General features: G+C 39.3%; 1 protein-coding gene across 2 annotated transcripts in view; it reads left to right on the top strand.

Annotated features, from left to right (window-relative positions):
* The window catches only part of SRP54 (signal recognition particle 54), a 48,191-nt gene extending 33,192 nt beyond the window's left edge, over nucleotides 1-14,999 (top strand). For both annotated transcript variants that reach the window (XM_047797671.1, XM_047797672.1), the window contains 5 exons: nucleotides 2,734-2,807; nucleotides 3,179-3,287; nucleotides 9,292-9,462; nucleotides 12,846-12,941; nucleotides 14,485-14,999. In XM_047797671.1, the coding sequence (XP_047653627.1) occupies nucleotides 2,734-2,807; nucleotides 3,179-3,287; nucleotides 9,292-9,462; nucleotides 12,846-12,941; nucleotides 14,485-14,576 (542 nt within the window). In that variant the 3' untranslated portion in view covers nucleotides 14,577-14,999. The remainder of the gene's footprint in view (nucleotides 1-2,733; nucleotides 2,808-3,178; nucleotides 3,288-9,291; nucleotides 9,463-12,845; nucleotides 12,942-14,484) is intronic.
* The last annotated feature ends 495 nt before the right edge of the window (nucleotides 15,000-15,494 follow it).

The raw sequence follows: 15,494 nt of genomic DNA, 5'->3' as shown, positions 1-15,494 counted from the left end.
ATCTTTCAGAAGTGCAAATTTGATCCTAATACTACCTTTCTTAAAATCTTTCAGGGGCTTCCACTGCCCTTAGAATGTTTTAAAATGGGGAATTCCTTTTGTGGCTCAGCACATTAAGAACCTGACATAGTGTCTGTGAGGTTGCAGGTTTGGTCGCTGGCCTTGCTTAGTGGGTTAAAGATCCCGTGTTGGGAATTCCGGTCGTGGCTCAGTGAAAATGAATCTGACTAGCATCCATGAGGACGCAGGTTTGATTCCTGGATTTGCTCAGTGCGTTAAGGATCCTGCACTGCCATGAGGTGTGGTGTAGGTTGCAGTTGCTGCTTGGATCTGGTGTTGCTGTGGCTGGGATGTAGGCTGGCAGCTACAGCTCCAATTCGACCCCTAGCCTGCGACCCTCCATATACCACGGGTGCAGCCCTCAAAAAACAAACAAAAAAAGATCCAGTGTTGGTTTGGCTGTGGTGTAGGCCAGGAGCTACAGCTCTAATTTGACCCCTGGCCCAGGAACTTCCATATGCTGTAGATGCGGCTGTAAAAAGACAAAAAAGAGTCTTTTTTTTAAAAAAGAATGTTTTTAAATGACCTCACCATCTAACCCACATACTCTGAGTCATATTTTGACCCTGTTCTTAGCATTTTGCATGCCCTCCATGCTGAATTTCTCTGTTTCTCAAGTGTACACTGCTCTCTCACTCTGGGCCTCTGCTCTTGCTGCTCCCTCTTCCCCTGAGATAGTTATCATCTCTCTTCCTACGTCCTCCTTTCCCCCAGCTAGACCAGCTAACTCCTGCTCGTACTTCAAGTCTCTATTTAAATGTGTTTTGGGGATGTTCTGCCTTATCCCTAGACTAAGTTAGAACCACCTGCTCTGTGTTCCCATTGGGCCTTGTAATTGTTGTATTATTCATCACAATTATTTGATCTCTGTCTTCCCTGCTTGAAACTGAAGGTAGGTTTCATAGTTGTGTTCATCCTCTTTTACGTTCACAGTGCCTAGTGCAACTTCTGATACTTTGTATGTCTTCAGTAATGTTTGTTGAGTGAATGAATCTATCCTTTATTATCTGAGTCTTTCCACCTGCTTTCCTCTGTGGTAAATAGCCCAACCATTGTTTCTGCTGCCACACTAAACGGGTTGTATATTCTAAGTCAGTCTACTTTCTGACTCCTAGGTCTTTGTGTGTCTGCATTTTGCTTCTGCTTCTAACATTCTACCAATTTCTGATATCACTAAGGGCCTCCAGATTTCCAAATGTAATGACCTTCCTCTTTTCTCTTGGCTCCCAATATTTAACAGTGTTACCTGCTCCCCGCACCCCCATTTTTCTTTTGGCCACCCCATGGCATATGGAGTTACCAGGCCAGGGATCAGATCCGAGCCACAGTTGTGACCTAAACCACATCTGTGGCAATGCCAGATCCTTAACCCACTGTGCGGGGCTGGGGATCAAACCTGAGTCCCAGTGCTCCCAGACACCACTGATCCCATTGCGCCACAGCGGGAAGTCCTGTGTTACCTGTCTTTTATATTTTCAGCCTCTTCATTTGGGTTCCATGACAGTGGATTTTCTGTATTATAGCTTCAGTTGTTATTTCTGTATAATGGCCAAATATATATTCCAGCCTTAACCTTCTCTACCACTTAATTCCACATTTCTAGCTGCTTGCTGTTAAATTTCTTTTACGATCTTGTACTGCCATTTCAAATTCAGAATGTCTAAAATCAAATGGCTTTTTTGTTTTTATCTTAGGACAAAAGTAGAAAATAATTTTCTTCCTTTGTCTTGTTTTCTTTTTTAAAAAAAATTCACGTTAATTTATGTAATAATGAAATGCTCAGATTCTAAGGATATGATTCCATTAATTATTATAAGAATCCTAGAGTATATCTTTTTTTCCCCCCTCTTCTTGTTTCTTTGACTCAGCATATTTTTTATATTCATGCATGTGATTTTACTTACTTGTAGCCTATTTTATTACAGAATAGTATTTCTCCAGAGTCTATCCGTTTTCCAGTTCATAGACAGCTAAGCTGTTTAAGAAATTTCAAATAGGAGTTCCCGTCGTGGCGCAGTGGTTAACGAATCCAACTAGGAACCATGAGGTTGCGGGTTCGGTCCCTGCCCTTGCTCAGTGGGTTAATGATCCGGCGTTGCCGTGAGCTGTGGTGTAGGTTGCAGACGCGGCTCGTATCCCGCGTTGCTGTGGCTCTGGTGTAGGCTGGTGGCTACAGCTCCGATTAGACCCCTAGCCTGGGAACCTCCATATGCGGCGAGAGCGGCCCAAAGAAATAGCAAAAAGCCAAAAAGCCAAAAAAAAAAAACCAAAAAAAAAAAAGAAATTTCAAATAATCTTTTAAAGTCTTTTTACCATTTTACATTCTCATCAGCAGTATATGATAGTTCTGCTTGTTCTCTATCCTTTTTAACTTTTGGTTTGCCAGACTTCAATTTAGTTACCCTAGTAGGTGTACTTTGTCTCCTTTGTTCTCACATTTCCTGGGTATTTGTTTATGTCCAGTTTTCTCTGATAGATGTGAGCTTCTCTAGGATTTGTCTCCATTGCATTTATCCTGTGATCTTGCACATAGTAACTGTGCAGTGAATATTTATTAATTGGATATTTTATAATTGTGCTTCAAGATAAACCCGTGATTAAGGAAAATATTAGTTTTATTGACTGGAAATGTTCATTCTCTAATATATCTAAATCATTTATATTGTATTTCAGGTCAGTTTACGTTGCGAGACATGTATGAACAATTTCAAAATATCATGAAAATGGGCCCCTTCAGTCAGATCTTGGTTAGTTATCCTAAAAAGTTTTTTTCTAACCTCTTTTGTTTTGTTGAAATTTCTAAGAACAGATATGCTTGCTTTAATTATTTTAATATTTGTGTAATTTAAAAAATACTTTATGGAGGAGTTCCCACTATGGCACAGTGGGTTAATGATCCAACATTGATGCAGCTGTGGCATAGGTCATAACTGCAGCTTGGATTTAGTTCTTGGCCTGGGAACTTCCACATGCTGCTGGTGTGGCCAAAAAAAAAAAAAAAATTGAAAAAATGCTTTTAAAACTTAGTGTAATACTAAAGCCACTAGTTAAATGTGAACATTATAAACAATTAAGCTCAAGCTATTACTGATTTTATGTTTAAATATATCTGTTTTAGGGGATGATCCCTGGTTTTGGAACAGATTTCATGAGCAAAGGAAACGAACAAGAGTCAATGGCAAGGCTAAAGAAATTAATGACGATAATGGATAGTATGAACGATCAAGGTAAGGTGGAAGATTACTTGACTTGGAGGACAGTGTTCTGAATATCAGCAAGTGGAGAGTTTCACTGTGTTCTTGTGGACAAGATGGAGAAAAATTTATCTGTTTGTTTATTTATTTATTCTCTTTTTTAATGGCTGCACCTGCAGCATATGGAAGTTCCCCGGCAAGGGGTTGAATTAGAATTGCAGCTGCTGGCCATACCACAGCCACAGCCACACCAGATCCAAGCTGCCTCTGTGACCTCTGCCTCAGCTTGTGGAAACACCAGATGCTGAACCCACTGAGTGAGGCCAGGAATCAAACCCACATCCTCACAGAGACAACGTCGGGTTCTTAACCCATTGAGTCACAATGGGAACTCCCAAAGATGGAAAAAAATTTAGACTGAAGGATTATTGTTAGGGAGATTTGTAGCTGCTTGAAAGCTCTTGTTCACAGGGTTGTGATTGAGAGAAATGTCTAGTACAGTGTTCAAATGAGTTTTGTGGAGAGAACACTACATCTACAGGGTGTTGATAGAAATAACTTAAAAGGTAAGTTCTCTACTCAAACGAATTTGGAGGAATGCTGAGTTAAAAACAAAAACTAATAAGTTTATGTATTGTATGTCTCCTCAGAGCTCTAATATGCTAATCTTAATTAGGAATCTGTAACAGAAGGATTAGTTTGTGCAGTGTTTACAAACTTATTTTGCTGTGAGACTCTGAAGGTTTCAGTCTCTTCAAGGACACTGCTCATTGTCTGTAATCCCTCTCCCCAGACGATCCCTCTCTCCTGTGCTTCCAGGTCCTCAGTCCAGAAACATTTCTGGATCCATATCCCCTTTATCTTTTCCTCTGTTTTTTAGCACCCTGTCTGATTCAACCCAGCAGGCACGCCAAACATGTTTTACCCTTTTGTAGGCCTTCCACTCTACCACTTGACCTCTGTCCTCTTATTTACAAAGAAATACAGGCTTTTGGCATTGAATTCTTTCAGCCTTTGGTTCTCTTAACCTATGAGATGGTGACAGCCACAAACCACTCTTCAGGCTTTTTCAAGGACCTCTTTTCATCAATAAAATCCCCTCCTGTGGCTCTAGTATCTCCTTATCTACTGACTCTCCCCCCCCCCATTAGCATATAAACATTCTTAAGTTCACAAGTTCACATTTTCTGGGCTTTATTCTCCCTCATGCTTTTACCCTGTCTCTCTTCAGACAAGCTTCTTAAAAGAATGGCTTGTGGGAGTTCTGCTATGGCTCAGTGGTTTAAGGATCCAGCGTTGCTGCAGCTATGGTGTAGGTTGCAACTGTGGCTCAGTTATATCCCTGGCCCAGGAACTACCACATGCCACAGGTATGGCAAAAAAAAAAAAAGAATCACTTGTGTTCTCAGACTACTGAACTCTAACTTCTGTCCCCACCATTACTCTGAAATCATACAGAGATTTCCAAAAACCTTCTACTGGTCTCTACTGGATACTTTTCAGTCTTTTTCTTGACCTTTTCAACATTGGATGTTAATCACCTCTTTTTGTTGATTTCTATCACACCATCTCCCCACTTGTACACTTATCTTTCTTGTTAACTCAGTCTCTTTCATCCTCAACCAACCTCTTAAGTGAATATATGCTAAGAAACATCTGTCCTTAGCCAGTGTTTATTATCATTCTGATCATGTTTGTTGGATAATTCATCCACATACATGCTTTGTCTACTACCTGATTATTTTCTATAGTCTCTACCTCTTTCCTGATATCTGGGCCTTCATAGAAACCCAGATAAGGCTGTGTCTTTTTCATCTCTATCTTCAACCCAAAAAAGTTTTGCATGTAGAACTAATAACCACAGCCATATCTAGAGTGTTTCCTCTGCCCTAGGCCCTGTCCTGAGCACTTTACATATATTAGCTGACAACTATTTATTTATTTATTTTTTTGTCTTTTTGCCTTTTTCAAGCACCACACCTGCGCCATATGGAGGTTCCCAGGCTAGGGGTTGAATTGGAGCTGCAGCCGCCAGCCTACGCCAGAGCCACAGCAATGAGGGATCCGAGCTGTGTCTGTGACCTACACCACAGCTCACAGCAATGCTGGATCCTTAACCCACTGAGCAAGGCCAGGGATCGAACCTGCAACCTCATGGTTCCTAGTCATATTCGTTAACCACTGCACCACGATGGTAACTCCTTAGCTCACAATTCTTAAGGGACAATTCTGGGGTCAAAATCCAATCTAGCTTTTACAGATTAGGATACAAGGAACTTGAGTAATCTGTCAAAGGTCCCTAACTGGGGAATGGAGAGGCTGGGCTTCTGGGTTGAGAGTCTGACTTCCTCTCTAGGTGCTCACCGAAGGGTGAACAGACATCTCTATTACATGTTTGAAAGTTTTCTGAGGTATATCCGGTCTAAAATGTAGTGCTTCTCCTTTGGTGAGTGACACTTGCATCTAAGAGTACTCTAGTCACCTAAGCTGGATGGAGTCCACTTAGATTTACATCCTTGCTGATTTTCTAGCGAGTGGTTCCATTGATTATAGATATAGAGGTACTGAAGTGCCTAACTTTTCTCTTTCATGTATTTTGAAGCTCTTTTGTCAGTTGCTTACACATTTAGGATTGTTATGTCTTCCTTTTTTGGCTGCCCTGCGGCACATGGAGTTGCTGGGTCAGGGATCAAATCCCAGCCGGATTGCAACCTGCGCCACAGCTGTGGCAATGCTGGATTCTTAACCCACTGGACCAGGCTGGGGACTGAATCTGCATCCCTGCTGCTGAAGAAACACCATTGATCCCATTGCACCACAGTGGGAACTCCAACCGTTTTTTCTTTTGTTCTGTTTGTTCACTCAGATTTTTGTTCTGTTTTCTCTTTTCTACTTTCCTACAGGGTGTTTGAACATTATTTAGGTTTTTGTTTTTTTTTTGTCTTTTGTCTTTTTAGGCCGGTATTCTCGGCTTATGGAGGTTCCTAGGCTAGGGGTTGAATTAGAGCTACAGCCACTGGCCTTCACCACAGCCACAGCAACTCCAGATCTGAGCCACGTCTGTGACCTACACCACAGCTCATGGCAATGCCAGATCCTTAACCCACTGAACGAGGCCAGGGATCGGACCTTTGTCCTCATGGTTGCTAATCGGGTTTGTTAACCATCGAACCACGATGGGAACTCCTAGGATTCTATTTTAATGTATCTCTGTTTTTTAGTATATTTCTTTAAGTAGTTTTCGTAGTGGTTGCTCTGGGTATTATAATATACATACATATTTAACTTAACACCATCTATTCATATCATTGAAGTATACTTCACCATTTCAAGTGAAGTATAGAAACCTTAACATCACTTTAGACTTAGTGAGTTATACTTCCTAGATGTTTCTTATGTCTTCTCTCCTCTTTGTCTGTGTATCCCTTGCATTAATTCATACATATCATTTCTTACCTGGATTGCTACAATAGCCTCCTAATATTTCCCTTTCTCTTTTTTCACTCCTCTCTTTAATCTGTCTTTCTCATTGTCACAATTATAGTCTTTCTAAACATAACAATTCTGAGATCAAAATCTTTCATTGGCTCTTTACTGTCTTCATGATGAATTCCCAACTCCTAAGCCTAGTATATTCTGTTATGATCTTATCATTACTTACTTATGTAACTTCTTAAATCTCAATGCTTACACATGCTTCAGTTCTGTTTACACAAAACTATTTTTATTTATTCTAGGGATTTATGTTATGCTTCCTGGAATGTTTCTTGCTCCTTTCTCTTCTTTACTTAACTCATGCTTCTTCTTTAGGACCACACAGTTAAAGAGAAACCGCCAGCATGGAGCCTTTCCTGACTTCCTTTCTTTAAATGATGTCTCCTTCTGCTTTTTGCCTAACTTTGTCTTACTGCTCATCAAGATGTGCTGTTATTAATTTGTCTTCTTTTTTGTTGTTGTTGTTGTTGTTTTGTCTTTTTAGGGCCCCACTCATGGCATGTGGAAGTTCCCAGGCTAGGGGTCAAATCAGAGCTGCAGCTGCAGCCTACACCACAGCAACACCGGATCCAAGCCTTGTCTACAACCTACACTACAGCTCACTGCAGTGCTGGATCCTTAACCCACTGAGCGAGTCCAGGGATCAAACCCAAATCATCATGGATGCTAGTCGGGTTCATTACTACTAAACCACAACAGGAACTCCCTAGTTTGTCTTCTTTCTCTCACTCCATTTGCACTCTTGGGAAGAATATGAAACACATTTCCTAAATTTTTTTTCTTGGCCACCACCACGGCAAGTGAAAATTCCCAGGCCAGGGATTGAGCCTGCGCCACAGTTGCAACCTGTACTACAGCTGCAGCAATGCTGGATCCTTAACCTGCTGTTGCCACACGGGAACTTTCTTAAATATTTTATTATAAAGATGAGGCTTAAAACCTACATTTATGAAGTGAATTTAGAGGTTTTAACAGACTTTAAGTTTATTATGAGATAATTTGATCTTTATTTGTATTGCATCAGTAATCAGTCTTCCCCCAGATTTCAGTTCACTTCTGGACAATAGGCTTAGAGGGCATAGACAAATTAGAAGATGTATTTAGGAAATCAGCATGATAAATAGGGTGCTAAACCATGATATAAGAGGAAGAGTCAAAATAATTGGATATTTGGAGCAGTGGGTAAGGATCCTGCCTTGTCTCTGAGGCCTAGTGGGTTAGATCCCCTGCCAGGCTCAGTGAGTTAAAAGAATCTGGTGTTGCTGCAGCTGTGGTGTAAGTGGCAGTTGTGGGTTGGATTCATTCCCTGGCCTGGGAACTTCCATATGCTGCAGGTGCAGCCTCAAAATGAGTTGGATATTTGTCACCAGAGAAAACTCACAGGAGACATGGTGGCTCTCAAATATTTGACAGCCTTATTCTTTGTGCCTGGCAATGAGACGTCTATGCAAAATAAGAAGTGTAGGCAAACATATATCACATATATCACTTAAAGATTTTCCACAATTACAAGTACAGTAGAATGGCATAGATTGCCTTATTTTATTTAATTAATTAATTAATTAATTTGTTTGGTCTTTTTAGGGCCATACCCTCAGGATATAGAAGTTCCCAGGCTAGGGGTCGAATTGGAGCTGCAGCTGCTGGCCTACACCACAGCCATAGCAACTCAGGATCTGTGCCAGGTCTGTGAACTATACCATAGCTCACGGCAATGCCAGATCCTTAACTCACTGAGCAAGGCCAGGGATCGAACCCTCATCCTCATGGCTACTAGTCGGGTTCATTAACCACTGAGCCATGACTGGAACTCCTACATTGCCTTATTTTAGGTAGTGGGTCATCTCTCCTGAGGTTATTAAGATCAAGACTAGGTGACCACTTATTGGGGGATATTGTGGAAAGAATGAAGACATAATAAAAATTTTGTTCTTGAGATTATATGCAACTAATGCCATAAGAAATGTACCTCATAGTCTTAAGAGTTATCAAAACCCTGGAGGGAATTAACTAATTCTTTATGTTACAGATAGAATTAAAATACTAGCAGTAACTACTTGATTATATCGGAAATATTACAATTATTCTATTATAAATAGAACTTGCCTACTTCTTCTCGCTTACATACCTAAATTTGTGATTTAAAGGATAATAACTAGAGCCAAGGTGAGCACTTTTTCTTTTTGAAATAGACTTTATACCTGTGGTATGTACTCTGAGGAGCAGTTGAATATAAGATATGGAAAGGGTGGACAAAGAAACATTTTTCCAAGAAAAATTTTGGAATGTTCAATTTAAACTTTAGGTGTGATTATGTGCATTTTATTGTTTTTATAGCTTAAGACTATTATGAATACTCTTTCGAGTGTATGCCATGCTTAAGTTTGAAAATCAGATGCAAACATAGCAAATGATAACATTTGCCAAACCTGGTGGTAGTTTGACTATTATATTTATTTTTCTGTATGTAAACTATTTGGACATAACTTTGATAATGCATGTTAATTGTATGTAAGTGACAGTAATTGACCCTTGCCTACAGAACTTGACAGTACTGATGGTGCCAAGGTTTTTAGTAAGCAACCAGGAAGAATCCAAAGAGTAGCAAGAGGATCAGGTGTATCAACGAGAGATGTTCAAGAACTTCTGACACAATATACCAAATTTGCACAGATGGTAAAAAAGATGGGAGGCATCAAAGGACTTTTCAAAGGTGAGAAAAATAACAAACTCATCATTAGTAGACACACTGAATGAAAAGAAAGAGGTGGAAAACTAAAAATTAAAGCCAGGGAATACTGCCGGTATTAGAAAATATACTGCTGACTTTCATGTTATATTCAACTTATAGGATTTATATTGAGATCTGTTTTCTGATTCAACATAGTAAACATTCATTTTTAAAAACAGTACTGACTTTATTTTTGTGAAGTTTTAATATATGTTAAAGAAAATTTAGAGAATATAAGGAAATGTAAGAAAAAATTTAAAACACCGGTTACCTTTACTCCCCAGAGAATCCCATGAGTCCTGTTGGAAATAACATTTGATATAACTAGTGTTTTCTTCTGATCCATCATGACTTTTTTTTTTCCATACTGTCAAATATTCTTCAAAATATAACGTTAACCACTAAGTGTTCCATTTATGTATATATCTTAGCTCAGTACAATACCTCTTTGTTGGAGATGTAGGCTGATTCACCACTTCTAGATCAGTATCAGTTCTTGCAGCAGTTTCTGTACAGTTTTCCATGAGGCCAGGGATTTTTGTCTGTTTTGATTAGAGGCAGAGTAGATGATGAGTAAGTTTTGTAATAATTCATTCTTTCCAATTTAATGGTCTAATAATAAGTTCCCAGGCTAGGGGTTGAATTGGAGCTACAGCTGCCAGCCTACACCACAGCCACAGCCATGTTTGCAACAGGTCATGGTAATGCCAGATCCTTAACCCACTGAGCCGAGGCCAGGGATCAAACCCGAGTCCTCATGCATAGTAGCTGGATTTGTTACCGCTGAGTCACGAGGGGAACTCCTCAATATGTGTTTTTTTGGTTACTCCCATTTAACATTTCTTCATACATTCACTAGCTGGAATTTCCTTTGTGAATCACCTCTTACTTATTAGCTTCCTTGTCTATTTGTTTTATTTTTTTTCCCTTATTGCTTTGTAATAATTCTTTAAAATTCTTGGGTTCTATCTGCAAATATTTTCCCCAGGATTTTCATTTGCCTTTTATATTTATATTATATATATATAAATTTTTTTTTTGGCTGCATCTGCAGCATGCAGAAGTTCCTAAGCCAGGGATCAAGCCTGTGCCACAGCTGTAACCAGAGCCATAGCAATGACAGCAGCAGAGCCACAACCTGCTGAGCCATACAGGAACTCCTTACTTTTTATTTATATTTTTAATTAATGGAATTTTTCATTTTTAATGCAACCAAGCCTTTTGATTTAATTTCTTTTATACTCCTAAAAGCCTTCCACGTATTGATAACCACAGTAGTCACCTACATTTTCTTTTACTCATTTGGGGGTTTATTTTGCTGTGTATTGTCTAAGGTAAAAAGAAAATTTTGTTTTTCCAAAAGAGTTAGTCAGCTGTCCTAGCCTTCTCTTAAAAGTTTTTTTCTATATTATAAGCACTATTAATTTATTATCCTAGAAATATTGCTTATGCATGCTCCAAAGATGAATAACACCACTGAATAGCTTTCTAAAAAAAGAAACATTAGTTGGTTTGGGGTTTTTTTTTGGTTTTTGGTTTTTTTTGGTCTTTTTGTCTTTTAAAGGGCCACACCTGCGGCATATGGAGCTTCCCAGGCTAGAAGTCCAATTGGAGCTGCAGCTGCTGGCCTACACCTCAGCCACAGCAAGTTGTGATCCGAGCTGCGTCTGTGGCCTACACCACAGCTCATGGCAACACTGGATCCTTAACTCACTGAGTGGGGCCAGCAGATCAAACCCACGTCCTCATGGATGCTAGTTGGTTTTGCTAGCCGCTGAGCCACAGCAGGAACTCCTACATAAGTTTTTAATCACCTTTTGTCTTTGACAGTTTCCTTTTTTCTTTGCTTGCTACATCCTATTTTCTCTTTTGTGACAAGGGAGAAAGTTAGAAAAACATGTTTAAAATGAATTGTAATTCCTAACATCACCTGCTGTTTCAGATAGTGATTTATGGACACATAATTATCTCTCCCCCCGGACCCTGGCTGTTCTTGATAGAACCACTGCCAATCCATCAGCCAGAGCTTGTCCAAGCATTGGGTCTTCAATAAAGGCACATTCAAGATGAAGTGGACAGTGGATATGGCACATGTCTTTGGCCCACCAAACTCTTAATCATTTTCTGAAGTTTTAAGTCCTTAAAGATAGAAACTCTTACAACAGTGCACATGGTCATAGAATTCACATCTTATATAAATTCATTAATTATGAAAAATTTTTCACAGATTTTATCATGTTTTGTAAAAACATATCTTCTTTCTTTCATGATTCTTAATTCATTTATTTAATTCAGGCCAGCCAGCTTTGGTTAGAGAATCAGGGTCAGCTTTGATTTGCATTTTCACAAATGTTCCTAAGAAGTACCAGAGTTAATGTTTCTTTGAAATAAATAGTTTCGCTGAAGCAGCTCTGCTTATTCATTGCTGTGGCATCAGTGATCTCTTTGACTTTCTATCCCTAAGAGCACAGCATTTATTCTCTAAAGGATGCTCTCATCTCTTCTGCCCCAGTCTCTTTTATTAGCCGCCATTTTACTGTGGCATTTCAACTAAGTGTGTAGAAATTCAGTGGTAAATGGAGTTGCATTATTTTTCTTTCTATTCTTTGAAGCTTCTTGTTACTTTTAATAGCGTCTTAGATATATAATCTTCAAGGTTTTCTCAGGCTTGTTCTTTCATATCTACTTATCAGCAATCCAGTCTCTTTCCCGATTAACCCACATCTGCAAATGTTCAGCATTTTTGTTCAGCATTCTACCATATTACTATTAAACAGTTGTTGTTCTAGCTTACTGTTAATAACCACTGGATACAGTTTTGCTCATAGTGGCTCATTCGCAGGTAAAAGTAAAAGTGTTAACAAAAATTGTAGACTGTTAGGAAGTCCCTTAAATGTCCTTTAATATCGCATTTCACTTGTTCTTTCTCAAAAATATATAAGTAATTGCAGTAAAGATTAGAAGGGAATATGTACAAATAGAAATAAGTGGGCTACAGTGATAACATTGTAGGGTTTTTTTCTTAATATTTAGTCAATTCAGGGGTGTTCCTGTCATGGCTCAGTGGTTAACGAATCTGACCAGCATCCATGGATTCGATCCCTGGCTTTGCTCAGTGGGTTAAGGATCTGGCATTGCTGTGAGCTGTGGTGTAGGTCACAGAGGTGGCTCGGATCCCACGTTGCTGTGGCCCTGGCATAGGCTGGTGGCTACAGCTCCAATTCGACCCCTAGCCTAGGAACCTCCATATGCTGCAGATGTGACCTTAAAAAAAAAAAAAAAAAAAATTTAGTCAATTCATTAAACTTTCTTTGATACCCTGGGTGTATTGTGATCTCTATTGACTCAAAACCTTTTTTTTTCAGGTGGTGACATGTCTAAGAATGTAAGCCAGTCGCAGATGGCAAAATTGAATCAACAAATGGCCAAAATGATGGATCCAAGAGTTCTTCATCACATGGGTAAATACAAAGTTGTTGCCAGATGCTAATGCATGGTTTAGTGTATAAGGATTGAGGGTTATTTTTGTTTTTTTGCCACACCTGAGACAGAATTCACCAGGCCAGCAATCAAAACCCATGCCACAGCAGCAAACTTGAGCTGCTATAGCAACAATGCCAGATCCTTATCCCAGTGTGTCATAGCAGTAACTCCAAGGTTGAGTTTTTGATAAGCCTTCTATCATGATACGAAGATCTCTTCAAGGGAATTTCCATCGTGGTGCAGCAGAAACAAATCCAACTAGGAACCATGAAGTTGCGGGTTCAATCCCTGGGCTCGCTCAGTGGGATCCGGCGTTGCCGTGAGTTGTGGTGTAGGTTGCAGACGCGGCTTGGATCCTGCATTGCTGTGGCTGTGGCATAGGCCGGTGGCGACAGCTCTGATTGGACCCCTAGCCTGGGAATCTCCATATGCTGGGGGTACGGCCCTAAAAAGATAGAAAATCTCTTCAAACAATGTATGATTTGAAGAAAAGGGCCATCTTACTTCTAAGCTGAATAGTTGTAATAGTGCTGTATAAGCTGAGGTTTTATTTAGTCCTCTGTTGCTGTGTGATTTTTGAGCAAGCTACTTAATCATCTCTTGTTAATGCTTGTTCTGGTCACCTTTTGCCCTAGTTTAGAATCTTGATATTTTCAAATGATGCAAATTTGGAATTATATAAAGACTTTGAAAACCCGGTTCCACTTTTACCATGTAACTGACCTATGAAAAATTCCTTAAACTTTCTGAACCTCTATAAAACCATAGGTAATAAAATCTTATTGGGAAATTGTGATAATTGAATGAGCTAATAGATATGCAAGCATTTAGTACAGTTCTGGGCATAATGTAGATATTCAGTAATGGAGGATTGTCTTCTTCCTTTAAGTGTAATAATTACCCCCATCCCTCCCCAAGTCTATTATTGTTTACAACAAGGCTCAGACATCCCAGGAAAAAAAAATATTTGTATATTTGTTTACTGACTTCCTACTCGTGACAGGTTCTATTTGTTTTTTGTTTATTTGCTTGCTTGTTTTTGTCTTTTTAGGGCTGCATTCGCCACATATGGAAGTTCCCAGGCTAGGGGTCAAATCAGAGCTGCAGCTGCCAGCCTATGCCACACCCACAGCAACACCAGATCTGAGCCGTGTCTGTAACCTACACCACAGCTCACAGCAGCACTGGATCCCTAACCTACCGAGTAAAGGCCAGGATCAAACCTGTAGCCACATGGATACTATTCAGGTTTGTTATAGCTGAGCCACAACAGGAACTCCTTCTGTTTGTTCTCTTCATTTAGTATATATTCCTCATAATTTGATGTGATAAGTTATTCATTATCTTACACAGATGAGGATACTGGTGGTAATATAAATTTTTATGTTCTTTAAGGCTGATGACCAAATTGTAGTCAGAATCCAGTATATTTTTTAGAAGTTCAGGTACTTTTAGGTAAAAGTTACAAATGTTTAAAGTTCTGTTTAGTAATTATCTGATTTTATTCTACTTTCACTCTAGGTGGTATGGCAGGACTTCAGTCAATGATGAGGCAGTTCCAGCAGGGTGCAGCTGGCAATATGAAAGGCATGATGGGATTCAATAACATGTAAAGAAGATGCCTTAATATAAACTGACTCAGTTGATTACACTATTTGCTGAGACCTCAGAGTTTCCCTCCTTTTTGCAAATGGGGAAAAAAGTATTTTTCTTGCCTGTCTTGCCCTTTTTCTCTCTCTTCTCATCTTTTTTCCTCTTCTTTTCTTCCTTCTTCTTTCCTTCTCTCCCTTTGATATAAGGGAGAAATATATGGTTTTTGTGGACATCATTATATTTTTGCTTTAGATTTTCTTCTCAGTTTTCAACCATCATAACACTTCCTAAGTTAAACAAATCATGATGTAAAATTTTAGTACTTAAAAGTTTTTAATTGTCTCAAAGGCCAAGAATTACATTTGTAAACAGTCCTGGTCAGTGGTTACATGATGTCTCAATAAAAGTGCTGTAAAATAAACTTCAAAGTCGTTTTAAGTTAAGGGGTTGTTAACGTTCTTTATGGTTTAAAATTATCAGTGTATCACGGTAAAAGGCAGACAGAAAAGCTAATATTTAAAACTGTTCCCAGAAGCATACCTTTATTAGGAAATACGGTAGAGTAACCTAACCATAAGTATTAAGAATTTTTGTTTGGAGTTCCCATTGTAGCACAGTGGAAACAAATCTGACTGGGAACCATGAGGTTGCGGGTTTGATCCCTGGCCTCGATCAGTGGGTTAAGGATCCAGTGTTGCCATAAGCTGTGGTGTAGGTCGCAGACGTGGCTCAGATCTGGTGTTGCTGTGGCTCTGGTGTAGGCTGGCAAGTACAGCTCCAATTAGACCCCTAGCCTGGGAACCTCCATATGCCATGGGTGCAGCCCTGAAAGGACAAAAGACCAAAAAAAAAAAAAAAAAGAATTTTTGTTTAACTTGAAATAATTAAGATAAATTTGCCATAGAAAAATCTTAGCTCTGCCATTTAGATTGAAATTG

Source organism: Phacochoerus africanus, chromosome 9 (assembly GCF_016906955.1).
Source record: "Phacochoerus africanus isolate WHEZ1 chromosome 9, ROS_Pafr_v1, whole genome shotgun sequence".
Classification (NCBI taxonomy): domain Eukaryota; kingdom Metazoa; phylum Chordata; class Mammalia; order Artiodactyla; family Suidae; genus Phacochoerus; species Phacochoerus africanus.
This window is presented reverse-complemented; position numbering and strand designations above follow the sequence as displayed.